The following is a 15,911-nucleotide window of genomic DNA, read 5'->3' on the forward strand; positions in this document are numbered from 1 at the left end:
TGGATTGAAAGTAATGGATTATTAGAAATAGACTCAGGGGACTCCTTCACATGGACAAACAGAAGAAAAGGCTTTAGCAATATTGCAGAAAAAATTGATAGATTCTTCTGGCAGGATTACTTTAGATCCTTTCCCTTTGCCTTTGTCTATGTTGTCCTCCCCTGCTCAGGTTCAAACCACTTCCCTATAATGCTTTCGCTTCAAGGAATCCAAGATACCTCTAGATCTCCATTTAGATTCGAGAATATGTGGATGAAAGATCCAAATTTTCTAACCATGATTGAAAATTGGTGGAAGGAAGAATTATTTGAAGGATCAAAACTTTTTTGCTTTATTTCAAAATTGAAATTAGTAAAGTGGAAATTGCTACAATGGAATGCTCAGCATTTTAAAAATATTTTTTCAACCAAAAAATCATTAGAAGAGCAATTGGCAGCTCTAAATGACAAGATTATCTCGGTGGGTATGGATAAAGAATCCTTTGAACAAGAAAAGAACCTCCTTTTGGAATATGAGGATATCCTTTCAAAAGAAGAAATTTTTTGGAAGCAAAAGTCTAGAGAGAATTGGCTCAGAATGGGGGATAAAAACACTAAGTTCTTCCGTAATGTTACAAAGCTTCGCAGGAGCAAGAATTGGATTTCAAAATTGGAGACAAATCAAAATCAAACCATAGAGGACCTTGAAGAGATTAAGAAAGAGATCATCACTTACTATTTCAACCTCTTAAACAATGTTGAAGGCTCTCACCTGACTGAACAGAAAAAGTTTTTGGATGTGATCGCTAAGATCATATCAGATGAGCAGAATCAGAAAGTAAATGAGAAACTCAATCTGGAAGAAGTATCTCAAGCTCTAAACCAGTTTCCCTCTGGAAAGGTTCCCGGTACGGATGGCTTCCCTGCAGATTTTTTCAAGTGTTGGCATATATTGGGTTAGGAACTTACAGAAGCTTTAGAATGCACAAGAAGATCAGGTAAAATACTCAAAGAAATCAATAATACGTTTATTGCCCTCATTCCAAAAAAGGAGAAAGCAACAAATCTAGGAGATTTCAAACCCATCTCTCTATGCAACACAGTTTATAAAATCCTTTCAAAAGTCATGAAAACAGAATGAAGCCTCTCATGGATAGCATTATATCAGAAGAACAGACTCGTTTTGTTCCAGGCCGCTCAATTCTTGATGGGGTCATTGTGGCACAAGAAACAATCCATACTCTTCAAAGCACGAATAGACCAGGTATGATAATTAAGTTAGACATCTCAAAAGCTTATGATAATGTAGATTGGCGATTCCTTTGTAAAATTATGCAAGCCTTCGGCTTTGCCAAACAGTGGATCAACTGGGTTTATGAATGCATTTCTACACCAAAATTTTCAATTCTGATAAATGGAAAGCCAACGGGCTTCTTTCCTTCCTCTAGGGGCATTCGGCAAGGAGATCCTATATCTCCATTCCTCTACATCATAATGGGGGAAGCTTTAGGGAGGGCAATTAAAACAAGACAAACCAATAACCTACTAGAGGGAATCAAAGTAACCACAAATTTTGTGGTCACACATCAGCAATTTGCAGATGACAACCTCCTCTTGGGTGCAGCAAAAGTCAAGGAAGCAACTCATCTAAACCTGCGATTAGAATCCTTTGGAAGGCCTCAGGACAAATAAGTAACAAAGAAAAATCCAAAGTTTTCTTTTTTTCCACTCCAAACCTCTTACAGGCTAAGATTCTAAGAATCCTCAAATGCAGAGCAGGAACTCTTCCATGTATTCATCTGGGCATTCCAATAGATAGAGGACTAAGTAACAGCAAATTCTGGGATCCTCTAAAGATAAAGATGGAGCAGAACTCAAACTCCTAGAAGGGGAAGTGGCTCTCATGGGTTGGAAGGCTAGTAATGATTCAAGCAGTGATCTCGGCCCTACCTATCTACTTATTATCCATTTTATCTCTAATAGCTAGTGCAAATTCCTTCATAATCAAGAAGATGAGAAACTTTTTTTGGCAAAACACTGAGGAAAAGCACAGGATTGTCTTAATTGCTTGGGATAAAATAATCAAACCCAAGACAACGGGGGTTTTAGGTATCAAAGATCTAAAACTGTAAAACAAAAACCCTAATACAACATGGGTCAGAATGTTGGCAACTAAATATTTCCCAGATCGGGATCCTCATAATCTGCTGAGGACAAATAATCACCTGAAGGGATCTAGAACTTGGAACTTCATTATCTGTTGCAGAAAGTTGATTTTAGATTCCATCTCTTGGGATATCCATGATGGAACTTCTAGCCTTTTCCGGGATGACTCATGGGGAGGATATCCCTCCATTGCAAATTCTCTCAACATTCCAATAACAGAGCACTGGTTTAAACAGCAATGGGGAGTCCGAGTTAGTGACTACATAGAAGTGGATAGCACTTTGAATATTCAAAGCTGGAGGTGGAAACCTATGGTTGGATTGCCTATCCCAGAAATATCAACCCTAGAAGAGGGAAAGATACTCTAATTTGGGCATCCTCCAAAACAGGGCAGTATAATTCTAAAGATGGCTACAGAGTCCTAGCGAGTGCTTCAAACCAAGAAAAACAGGACATTCCAATTAAGTTGTTCTGGAGCAGTAAGATTATTCCAAAAGCAGGGATTTTTGTGTGGTTAGCCTTTCAAAAAAAAATCCTAACTGCAGAAAAGTTCACCAAAACGGGGTATGAAGGACCATCTAGGTGCATTATGTGTAAAGCTTAGACAGAGACAATGGATCACCTCCTCTTGAATTGCTCTTTTGCTTCAAAATGCTGGCGATGGCTCTGTGCTAAATTGGGGTGGATCATAGCTCTGCCTAATGACATTATTTCTCTTTTTCAATGTTGGTCTCTCCCATCGAAGGAAAGCACTTTGAGCCAAATTATGGAAGTGTCTCCATCATGCCTTGTCTGGGAAATTTGGAAAGAAAGGAATCGTAGGCTCTTTGAAAACAAAGCCAGAAGGTTTGAATCAATCCTAAACTCAATAGAAACAACAATTATGGATACAGTAAACTACAAAATAGCTTTCTCAATGGAATCGCCCAAAATTTTCTCTTCTTGGGATGAAAGCATAAGAAAAAATTGGCTGGGTATTAAGATTCCTCCCTCCTTTGGGCAAAAATCCAAGTCTAGAAAAGAAACTATCTGGACCCCTCCAAAGCTTGGCTGGTTAAAATTAAATTTTGATGGTGCTTCCAAAGGCAACCCAGGTCCTTCAGGCATAGGATATGTGATTAGAGATCACTCAAGATCAATCATAGGGAAAATGGCAAAGCCAATGCCACCGAACACTAACAATATAGCAGAATTTAAAGCCTTACAGCTAGGACTAATAGATTGCATTAAGCATGGATTAAGAAACATCACAGTGGAGGGAGACTCAGAGATAGCAATCAATGCAATCAAAAGGCAAAAAACCCCAAATTGGCGGCTACAGGCAATTCTAGACAGTATATCAGAAAACTTGGCAAAATTGGAGCAATATGAAGCAAAACATATCTTCAGAGAAGTGAACACAGTAGCAGATGCCCTCTCAAAAACAGCAGCACAGGGCACTTTTATTCATTGGTGGGATCAGGGATTCAAGTAGCAAGGATAATTAGGACAAGTTAAAATTGCAGAAAGGTGTCCCTTGGGTTTGATGAGTGCAAGGTAGGGCCCCAATAGCAAGCGAGCAGTTCCTATAGATGCTTCTTTCCTTAATCAATGTTAAGGTTCAACTATGGCGCGCAAGTTGGGGAACGGCTATTCTTTTTTTGAATTCAAATCTTAACCTTCTTTCGGCAATAAAGAGGGCCCAGTCACAGTGACATCACTCAATGCTCTTCAAAACAAGCCTTACCTTTTCCGCTTCCCAAAAACTAGCTGGTGATAGCTGTCATTTCTAGTTCAAGGCATGCGTTGTCAACAAGGTAGACATCATTTCAAAGTCAGGGAGATTTGGCACATTCTGGGACAAATATCCTTCGCCACCTTTGCAGGCGAATTTAATGCAAGCAACTCCTCATTAATAGGCGTTAAAGAGAGTGTCGGCTAGGTTCTGCTTCGCATACACTGCAAGCCTTTAATATTTCCTAATCTGCCAAAAACCTCATTGAAGATTAACCTGATTCATTCCTTTCTCCCAACTGAAGCCTCTAGAATCGTCAGTCATGTCTGGTGAGAAACCATATGGGTTTATCATGAGCATCTATCCAAGGCCTATCTCATGCTTTGGAGCAGACACTCCTATTTCTCTCTCAGCCTCGACGCATCAAGTATCTTTTAGAAGAATAACAGATTTAAGATTGAAGCGACTTTTACTTCACTCAGAGCCAACGATCATCTTGGTGGTAAAAATGATCCTGGGTAGCGGGCATTTGAACAAGGAGGAATATCCTCGCAACAATACAAACATATCATCCAAGTTTGTCGCCTCTCTGTTGGATTTGAAACTGGCCAAACAAGTTGTTTGGAGTCTTACAAAGAAGTTATTCCCAAATGAAATCTTGCAAGAATTCCAAGAAATTCTCAACAAGGCGCTTCATGACTAAGGAGCCCCTCGGCCAAGTGACAGAATTTTGTACAACGTTCCTAGGGAGCTAATTAAGTATTATCCTCTTCTGCTAGACCTGAAATGCAAGGACCTGGACAAACACAGAGCATTTGCTGGGATGGGGCTTAGATACCTCAAGTGGCGTTTCATGGGTGAGAATCCAAAAGATCTGGGCAGGGAGGAGGAACTCCTCTTATTTGCAAGGTTAAACGGAATCCTACCACCAAAAGTTGAAGAAGAGGAACCCCAGGCTGAACAGGGTAGGATAGGAGGTGCCAGAAGAGTGGGCCGTGGGTCTGGTCGCGGTCGAGGCCGGCCTTTGTGCAGAGGCCGAGGAAGAGGCAGAACTCCGACTCCCCCTGCCAAGCCTCTTGAGGAAATTGAAAGATAGGTTTTATTATTCTGGTTTTGTTTGTTGACATTTCGATGCCTATAGCTGGCTACTGGTTTTTTGTGAATGTTTTTTAGCTATAAGATATGTCAGTTAATCTCTGCTAAACTTGTTAAAAATCCTCTACTAAAACTTATATTTGAAAGATAATTTTGATCTTCAATGCCATAAACTATGATAGTTTTTTGGAATGAATGAAGATACTGTATAGGGTATTTTGCTTTGCTTTGCTTTGAAATTTATTATCTTCCAGAAAATGCAGAGAATGGTTTCATTCGCATACATTAGGTTTATGATCCTTCCTCACTCATGTATGTATACACTGTAATTATCCAAAATGAATATATGGATTCAGCTCTGCCTTTACTGATCAAAAAAAAAAGAAGTGGTGGAAGACCCAAAAAAAGAATGGAAAAAATATGGCTGCACTATTCTTTCCGATGGGTGGACAGATGGCAAAATCGCACCATCATTAATATTTTGGTTGCTTGCAAGAATAATGTGGCGTTTTTGAAATCGATGGATTGTGGTGTTTCTGAAATCAGTGGATGCCTCCAACAAGATGAAAAATGTTGAAACTTTGGCTCAAATGTTGGAGCAAATTGTCATGTTGGTGGGAGTTGAAAATGTGGTGCAAATAATAACCGATAATGCAGCAACATATGTGGCAGCAAGTAGAATCCTCCAAGAGAATCACCCCTCTTTTTTGGACACCTTGTGCAACATAGGTCCTTAACCTTGTTTTGGAGGACATAGGAAAACTTGAATGGGTGACACCAGTTGTAGAAGATGCAAGGAGGATCACAAAATGCATCTACAATCACCCTTGGGTTCTTCACTTGATAAGAGAACACGCCCAAAGGAAAGAGTTAGTAAGAAAGGGTGTCACAAGGTTTGCAACCATTTTCTTAACGTGGCAAAGCATTCTTGGTGCATTGACAACTTTGAAAAAAATGTGTTAAAGTAATCATGTAATGTTTCTATGATGGTCATTCGGTTTATTGGTTTAAGATATTTCCTTTACATAGTTTGTTCTTATTTAGAATGTTTCTATTCGGTCTTTCGTTTATGTTTTAGAAACTTTGTTTGCAATTGCTGATTTAAGTAGCCTTCATCTCCTTTGTTAAAACATCAAATTATCATTTCATAGTATCAAAGCTTAGGTTCTTTTTTGGCAAATTTTTTTAGTAAAAAAATTCATGGGTTTGTTTTTTTCCACAAAAAATCATGGAAGGATAGTGCTTGATTTTTTCCACAAAAATAAAAGAGTTTTTATTCCTGAAAACTGCTCGTTATGGCTGCAAGTAAAGTTTTTGAACAAATTTTTTGGGGGGGGGGTTGTACAATTTTCTCCTAAAAAATCGTGGATGTGTTTTTTGATTTTTCAACACGAAAAATCATGGAGAGTTTTGCACAATTTTCTCTTCAAAAATCATAGTTTCTCTATTTGTTTTTTGCATGATTTTTTCATGCAAAAATTGTGGGTTATTTCTCTGCTGGAGGGTTTTTTAATTTTTGCCACAAAAAATCATGAAGGGTATTGCTATTTTCTTGGTTTGTTTTTTTTCCACAAAAAATCATGAAGGGTGTTTTTGTTTTCTGGGTTTTTTTTTTCCATAAAAAATCATGGTGGTGGGTTTTCAGATTTTTTTTCCATAAAAAATAATGGTGGTGGTTTTCTGATTTTTTCCAAAAAAAATTATGGTGGAGGGCTTGCAGATTTTTCCACAAAATCGTGGTTTCAGTTTTTTGACGATTTTTTTTGTCAACAAAAATCGAAGTTTTTTGAGAAGCTGATCTTGGCGTCTCTGGATAAGGAGATAGCTTTGTTACCCAACATCAAGTTGGAATGATTGTGGTAAACTTGGTCGTATCAAGAAGTTCTGCAAAACCAGGGAGGATCTCAACAGCAAGCTCATGTCGCAGAGCATTCTAAGGAGAAGGGGGCAGCCTTCTATTCATTTGTGGCCAAATGATCTGCGGATTATGTCAAGTGTTTTGTAGGGTACTTAGTAGAATGACCATTAAGGGAGGCTCTTAAAGTAATTATGTAATGTTTCTAACTTTCTATAATGGTCATTTGGTTAGTTAGTTTAGGATATTTATTTTTTGTAGTTTGTTCTTATTTAGAATGTTTCTTTTCGATCTTTCGCTTTTGTTTGAAAAACTTTGTTTGTAATTGTTTATTTAAGGAGCCTTCATCTCCTTTCTTAAGACAACATCCAATTATCATTTCAGTTTGTGAGTCAAGCATGGCTAGACACACCTTATTCACAGAAACCTAAAGGAGAGGGTGTTGAATGCATAGTCTTGGAAAACCTATTTTTACAAAGAATTGCAGAGATTGTGAAGGTAACTTCAAAACTTGAATATTTAGTTTCTTTTGATTCAAGTCTCATTATTAAATTGCAATTTTAAAGATTAATCTTTTTGTAATTTGGATTTTTCAATAGTTAGGTGTTGGAGCCATTGGTTAAAGTTCTTTGCTTGGTAAATGAGGATCAAACCCCAATGGGGTATGTTTATGAGGCCATGGATAGGGCCAAGGAGTCTATCAAAAATTACTACAAGGGGGACAGCCTCAAATTTGTTCCCATCTGGGAAATTATTGATAGAAGGTGGAACATGTTGATTTTATAGATTCCAATTGCGTGTATTATCTCTATGTTTCTTTGAACACAGATTCAAACTCCTTTCTTTTTCATATCTTCCATATGGTGGAAGTCTTCCTTTTATTCCTCTCCACGTCCATGCCGGAGAGACAGGTCCTTACGTGGAGTGAGTAGTTGCGATGACTCCTTGAAAAGTCACTGCCCTTAAGGCACTCGATGCTTGTTAGTTAGACAAAATAAATAAATACTAAGTTCAGTTCATCATAACAAAAATAATCAATGCATATTAGTAATTGTTAAATATTATTTTCTGCGCGGAGATACTCTCCAGCCGCTATACAACAACAGAACAATCAGCTCCACCAACCCATTCATGCAGCGGGATACTTCCTCAACCCTCATTTTAACTTTGAGGATTCCTACTCAGATCCCAATGGCAAGGTCATGGAGGGCCTCACTATATGCATTCAAAGGATGATACCTGAGGTTGAGGTGAGAGACTTCATTGTGGCCGAATTCCAAATTTACGAGGAAGCAAGTGGTAAGCTATTATCTTTAGAGCTAGCCAAGAGAAGAAGAACCACTCAAACCCCAAGCATAATATTTGGGGTCTTTCACATGTATCTTACAAGCTACCAATTTCAAATTTACAAGTTGTAACTTACACCTATTGATAATTTAATAAAATATGTTTTCACTTTGCTTTATAACTCTTCAATAGTTTATTTTGCAAATGCTTGGTGGTGAAGTTGGGGTTGAAATACCCCAAATCTCCAAAAATTTGCCCTTACTTTCTGATGTTGAGCTTGTAGTTCATCCAGTTGTGAGTGCAACTAGAACTTGTTTAAGGCCATCCACATGAAGAAGAGGAGCAAGTTAGCTCAAAAACACCTCAATGACCTTGTCTTTGTGCAAATAATCTTTGGTTGCGCACAAGGAAGGTAGAGGAAACACCAGCTGGTCCAATTGATTTGCATGATATAGATCCTTACAATGATTAGACATCGCAGGAGCAACCTCCATTGTTTACCGAGGATGACATCTATAATTGGGAGAGGCAGGCTATGGAGGAGGAGGGGTGGATTGGATTCACATTGGATGACATTGAGGAGGATGAGGATGAGGATGATGAGGAGTCATTGCTAGTGCCAAGAGCAGCTAGAGCTACAACCAAGATGGAAGTCAAGCCACAACCAAACGTACTAAGCAAGGAGGATCATTGGATGACATTTATGAGGAAGAGGAAGATGAGGAGTCATTGCCAGTGCCAAGAGCAGCTAGAGCTACAACCAAGATGGAAGTCAAGCCACAACCAGTCGTGTCGAGCGAGGAGGCATAGCCACAACGGACTCCTAGGAGTACACCCTCCAGTTCTACCTCTCCCCTATTTTTTCTTAGAGCTGGGAAGAGGAACATGTAATTGTATTGATGTTCCTTACGCCTTATGTATACTCATGTGTGTACCTTATGCCTTATGTGTATTCAAATAGGTGTTTCACAACTTATGTGTATTCATATGTATGACTCGTGTCATACATATATTCATGCCTTAATACAAGTTTCATGCCTTCCAATGTATATGCTTCATGTTCTACGTGTATTTATGTAAATGCTTCATGTCTTAAAGTCTATTTATGTGAATGCTTTGTCTTACGTAAAAGCTTTATGCCTTGCTCATATTTATGTGCCCTAGGTGTATACATCATACTTCATGTGTATTCATGTGAATATTTCTTGCCTTAAGTATATTAAAAGTGTATAATTTATGCTTTATGTGTATGCTTCTTGCCTTAAGTGTAAACTTCATTTTTTAAGTGTATTCACATGCCCCATGTATTTTTCTCTCAAATGTATGTTTCATGCATATATACCTCATAGCTTGCGGACATTTAAGTGTTTGCTATATGTCTGATGTGTCTTCAACATGATTGCTCCATTGTATTTTTTATACATGTACTTTTAGCATGTAGGCTTTGTATTGTATGTATGCTTATGTGATTGCTCCATGTTGTCATGTTTTCAGCATGATTACATCATGCACCTTCCTAATGTATGCCTTATGTCTGAATATGCTTCGCATCATGATTGGTGTGCTTTCAATGTGTTAATTCCATTTGCATTCTATATGCCTTTCTCAAATGCTTCATATCTTAAGTATATTTACTTCAGGACTGAACTGTTTTCAGAGTGCTTACTCCATGTGTGTTCTCTAAGTGCCTGTATCATGTATGCTTTTTGACTTACATGCGATTGCTTCCTCTCTAACGTGCCTACTGCATGTGTGTTTTGCATTAGTTCCTTTCTCATAACTTAAGTGAATTCATGTGTATGCTTCATACTTTATGTGCTCCATAACTTAAGTGAATTCATGCTTATGTGCTATGTGTATTCATATATATGCTTCATGTGTATGATTCATGCCTTATGTGTATTTGTGTACTTTACACCATACGTGTATTCAGATGCATACCTCATGCTCTATGTCTAATCATATGTATGAATCATGCCTTATATGTATACTTTATTATGCTTCTCGCCTTACACTTCATGTATTTGAATCATGTCTTATGTCTTCTTGCATATGCTTTGTTCTTCACGTGTTGGATTCATGCCAAAGATGTTTTCCACATATGTGCTTCTCCAGTACCACTTGTATCATATGCTTCAAAACTTATTTATATCTCGTGTATGCATGCATTGAATCTATGTGTATTCATACGTTTGCTTCACATTAATGAAAATGCTAAAGGAGTGAGTTTTCATAAAGACTCTCGAGTAAACTTGAATCCTTTTCACATGCAATAATTATCCATCAAGATTTCACGATAGTTTATTAAGACGTAAAACCTTTCTAAGTGTTTTAAGTTGAAAATATTGATTAGTCTAAATAGAAAACTTAGGGTAACAGCTCCCATAAATCAAATTTCTGAAACCAAGTGAACACAATTGGAAGGGACTCATTAATAAGAGTTTACTTCAACAAAGATCTAGCTCCTCAACACAGTCAGACGAGATAGAATAATGAACTTCTCAACTCAATAGGGACCTCAAGGATGAGTTATATAAATATCAATCTCTTTAGTATGCTCAAGACCAAGGATAGTTCAATGTCCATATTAACATTACTTAATTCAGAAAGAAAATTCTCTATCAAGGTTGTACACAGATCTATTTGACAAGCTCAAATCCTTTGCCAGACACTTCTAAGTGACACTTGAGCATAACAAACCATGCCTTCAATTATAACAATTGTCAGTTATACTTTTGATAGTCAGCTAAGATTATTTGAAATATCCACATAACCAATCCATTCAAGCATGAAGGTGATTCTTGATTACGAAAAATCCTAATACACTATGGATGTCAAAAAGAATAAGAAGAAATTATAATCTGAAAGTTTAGGACTTGGAAACGTTTGCTCACAATAAACATAAGGCAAAACAATCTTTTATTTTAGGGTTGAAATCTAATACCATACATGTAAAAGAGAAGAAACTTACAATTCAACTAGCTACAAAATATGAGGGACCAAAAAGAGATATAAATTCATTCCTCCTGATGAGAACATCGTAATTAAGGTCATAGATGTGTGTCAAGTTTCTAATCCTCATCTTGATATACAAATCCTTTCCTTAATCTATGATAGCGGGCACTAGTGAAACAACCTAATCACCTCCTTACATTTACATGTAATTCAGGTAATATCAAAGACATGCAGCAGAAGATAATTACACCAATCAAGCTCTAAGGGTTGATGTGGTTTCAGTAGACACTACTTGCTTGAGGACAAGCAAATTTTTGAAGGGCGGACTGCCATGCCCCTGCTGTCAGAACTTCCCACACCATCCTTAAAAAGAAATAATACATAAAATTAGCTAGTGGCAGAAAATTGCCTTATCCATAAGACTTCGCAATTTTATGCTATCTAGGCTGACCTCCACATAAAAGAATTCCTTTCCCTAATCGGCAACTTGCATACCTTGACAGATCACTAAACAAATGGTTTCCAAGGGACACGTTAAATTAAGAGACAGATGATTTCCTTAAGGCAGCAATTCCAACCAGAAATCAGGTGGGCTCGAAATAATAAGGATAGTGAAAAGTTAGTTTAATCTCCCAAGTGGTGCAATCCAACAAAGGTTAGTTAAGGGTTAGGGACACGAAGCCAAGGGGCATCCCGTTTGCAAATACACATACATGGGAAGAGACATACCTCATTCCCATCACAATGAGAAGATATAAGTTCCAATATCAATCTCCAAATGAAGTCATCAAAGGAGAACAAGAAAGACATTCGATCAGATCATTGATGGATGACCAGTAACAGCAAATTAACTTTTAAGTTTAGAAACTGCAGATAGGAGGCTTATAACTTGACACGTAATTGGTATGCTGTATCTTACTTGGATCATATGCTTGTTTACATTTATGTTATGTTATGTCTGCATCCTATTAGGAATAATGAGCCAGCATATATAATATAAGATCTGGTATCAATACATATAAAGGAGTGTTGTCAGTAATATTTTCAGTTGATAATAATAGGGAGATCAGATTTATACTTAATTTCATTTCTGTACATATACATTCATAATACATGAAAGATTGTTATATTAATGGCCTCGTCTTTAATGATTTGCTATTGCCTTCGAGAGGATAGGTTGGTGTGTGTAGGGTGATGCGGAGTAATTCCTCACAAGATAGGTAAGCCCAAGATGGGGTATGTACGGAATCCTGAAAGCTTGAGGGAGCCTACTTGTACATTGGTTTCCAAGTGCCCTATGACTGTAAATCCCCATCCTCCATTAGGGTTAGGAAAGAAGTAAGGATGGGGACTAAATATAATAATTATTGATTGCATTATGAATAATTAATTGTTCTCCAGTTTAAATAATCTGATTAAAGGCATGATAAGTGATGATGATGTATATTTAATTATGGGAAACAGACTTACTCCTAGCAGGGGACATTACACTTATTGTAGTTCATTTATAATAATGATGTGATTTTGTTAAGTATCTACTACTACATGCTTATCATTGCCTTTTGTTACAATGCACTAGTTATTATGTTAGACGTAGCAAAAGTTTCATCATATCTACATCTCCTTTCACAACTTACTAGCTTTGACAAAGGAAAAAGTTCCTTACATCTATGTCTCATTTTTCCTTGGGAGGAAAAAGAGAAAATGAGCACTTTGGATCATAGCTTCTCAAATTTGGAAAAATTGTAAGAAATTATACATGGTAAGCTTCTTGAAGCCCAAGGGCCTTATTCCCAAGCTCAATGAGGTCAAATCCATTAAGTGACACACTAATCAGAATACAACTCAACAAATAGACAGATAATGTAGAAGAATTGTATCCATAAGAAAAGGCATTTTATTGAGATTAAATAAATACCAAAATGACTTCAAATTCAAAAGTTGAATAAAAGCATTATCTAGGAATTATAGGGGTTTTTCACTTCACTCTGTAGATAATTATATAATATAGCAAATGTAAAGCTCATAAAAGTTATGTAACTCTATCTTGAAAAATATCCAAATCTAGGAATAGAGGCCAGATCAATCTTCTCATAGCATTTGAAACTACATACAAAATATTGAGCGCACAAAATTAAAAGGTAAGTTCAATCTTCTCATTGTATCAAAGACTGAAAACACATTCCTATTAAGTTTTACTGGTATTACCTGTAAGTCCAAACGTCTTTTCCAAGTCTGGAGGTGTCAACATATCGTAACCAATTATAGATGAACTAAAACCGGGAGCATATTCATCAATTAAGTTGAAACATTGTTTAGAAAATGCATCCTGCATTAGGCCAAAGAAGGTAAGTACTCATGGACGAGGAACCCACAACTTTTAGAGACTATATTCGCTAGGATTGAAACAAGATGAAATTGTCAATGATAGAATACATATTTAATGTATGGCTCAAAAAATAATAAAAATATAAATAGAATAATGTTAATAAAACCAAATTCTTGGTATTATTTCTAGGTTTTTTTCCATGATATTCAATTGTTTCATTATGCCTTTTGTTTGAATATGATAAGACCAACTGTAATGAAGTGAATATACACACCCTTGTAGTTGGGTCTTGCCAATCACCACTTTGGAGCTTATAAGGTGTATATTGTATGAAAAGATTAATAACATGTTTCCCTGTCAATCAATAATCAACAATATCAAAAAAAAAAAAAGAATTCTATGCATTCTTTGAACTATTCTCATAGGAAATTTCTAAACATGAGAAAAATGGAGAAATGTTATGACACCAGGCGGAGAGATTGTTTTGTCTAAAACTGATGGTATTGTCATCTCAATTAGAGGTCGTCGTGAAGGATGGCCATTCAATGCATCACGATACGCCATATCAATTTCTTCCATACTGTGTCACATGGAAACAATGAATAATGATGTCAACTCGGAGTTCACAATCCTAAATCATCATAAAACAATTTCCATGATAAAGCCTATTGAATTAGAAATTATTGGAAAATGGAACCCACACACACAAAATAAAACTAATAATTATCACCCACTTTTGCAAAACAAAGACCATATACTTTCAAAGAAAACTATAGCAAACCTATAAGGAAAAGGATAGTGTAAAGTGATTATGTTATGAATGATGAAAATTGTATCTATCATATACAAGCAATAGATTGAATTACGACTATAAGGCAATAAGAGATCAAAAAATGTATATAACAAAAATTAACAAGATGAAGACAAAGGAACACATACTAAATACAAACCTATCATCAAAATGATCTCCCTCTTTGATTGGACTGTACCTATCAAGGGATTGCATGTCTTTGATCTTGGCCTATATTAAATCCTCAACTCCAAGTCTTCAACTCCTTTGTACTTGTGTGTTCCTTTAATTAATTCTTTTTACCCTCTTAACAAAATTAATAAGCCATAGGTAGGTATATTGTACTTTGCAAAAGCAAAGATAATTTGTTAAATTTTATTCCAAAAATGCATTCAAGGGTTTCTAATAAGGGATAAAACTACGGAAGGACTACATTGGCCATGGCCAATCTCATATAAAAGACCTATATGGGAAAGAAGGATCTAAGAAACACGAAGGGGAGGCTTACTGCGAGTATATCAAGAGTCATCATTATGTACATCATAGTTTTAAAACTCAAACTTGGCAATTACTTGACATGCTAAAGAAAGTTAAAACTTGGGACTCGACAAAAAACTTGAGGAAAAACTTTACAATAATCGGTAATTTTATCGAACAATTTAAAATACATAAAAAAATTTAAATACTCTTAAAAAGCATTTTACTTAATTTGTAGAACATATTATTGATTTCCATCATATATAAATCAAAATTAGAGTTTAGTACATATCATACACCCCAATGGGCTTGAGGGCAGTGCCCCTCATGGGGGTCTAGGGGCGAATCCTCCAATGGGATTCAGGGCAGCGCCCCTCATGCGGGTTTGGGGGCAACAACCCCAATGAGGTTGAGGGGCAGCAAACACACAAACCTTCATGGTGCGTGCCATCTTCACAATTTTATCACTTAAGAGAAAAACTAGGTGTTCGACACTTATTTGTTTATAAAAATGTGTTAAAAATCATATAATTTTTTAATATTAGGTGAAAAACCAAATTTATACTCATTTAGGCAGGTTTTTCACAAAAAAATCACGAGTTTTTGGCCTTTTTTGGTGACTTTTTATCAAAACTGCCACAAGTTCTTCGAAAAATCGCCTACGAGTTTTTAGGCAAGTAACACATCAAGCATTTTGGCTTGCAAGTACTTGTGACTTTTGTGATTAGATTGTGAGTTTGTCAACTATGATGCTATTGTTCATTATTGTCATTGTCAGTTTGGTGTTCGTTATGGTAATGGCAAAGACGACCTTGGTAGCAAGTATAGGAGGCAAGGACTAAGCAATCTAAGCTAGAGAAAACAATAGTGAACCTATAGGATTTAATAGGCAAAGACATTGTGCAACAAGCTGTAAGCCCACATGCTAATAACATAGATTTCAAATTTGGGCAAGTGTGTGGCAAAAGGAGGCAACAAGTATTTGTATTGCAGTAAAAATGAAATAGCTGAGTGAAGTAGTGACCAAGGATATGCTAGGGATGCTGATGTATGTGGCGAAGGAGATGTCTCATGAGAGGCACTTGGCATACAATAGAGGTAACGTCAATGAAGAAGAAATTTAAATCAAGGGAGGTGAGTGTGAAACTTTGTGCAGCCTCACCACTGCCACAAGCATGAAGTGTCTAGAACTAGAATTTGTGAGCCTTTATCACTATAGGATTTAATAGGCAAAGACAACGTGCAACAAGCTGTAAGCCCACATG

General features: G+C 36.7%; 1 protein-coding gene across 3 annotated transcripts in view; it reads right to left on the reverse strand.

The window, feature by feature from the left end:
* LOC131072144 (uncharacterized) overlaps nt 1–15,911 on the reverse strand; it is a 173,196-nt gene that overhangs the window by 7,575 nt on the left and 149,710 nt on the right. For all 3 annotated transcript variants that reach the window (XM_058008219.2, XM_058008217.2, XM_058008218.2), the window contains 3 exons: nt 13,847–13,959; nt 13,654–13,733; nt 13,259–13,379 (listed from right to left, as the gene is read on the reverse strand). In XM_058008219.2, coding sequence (XP_057864202.2) covers nt 13,259–13,379; nt 13,654–13,733; nt 13,847–13,959 — 314 coding nt within the window. The remainder of the gene's footprint in view (nt 1–13,258; nt 13,380–13,653; nt 13,734–13,846; nt 13,960–15,911) is intronic.

This window comes from Cryptomeria japonica, chromosome 6 (genome assembly GCF_030272615.1).
Source record: "Cryptomeria japonica chromosome 6, Sugi_1.0, whole genome shotgun sequence".
NCBI lineage: Eukaryota > Viridiplantae > Streptophyta > Pinopsida > Cupressales > Cupressaceae > Cryptomeria > Cryptomeria japonica.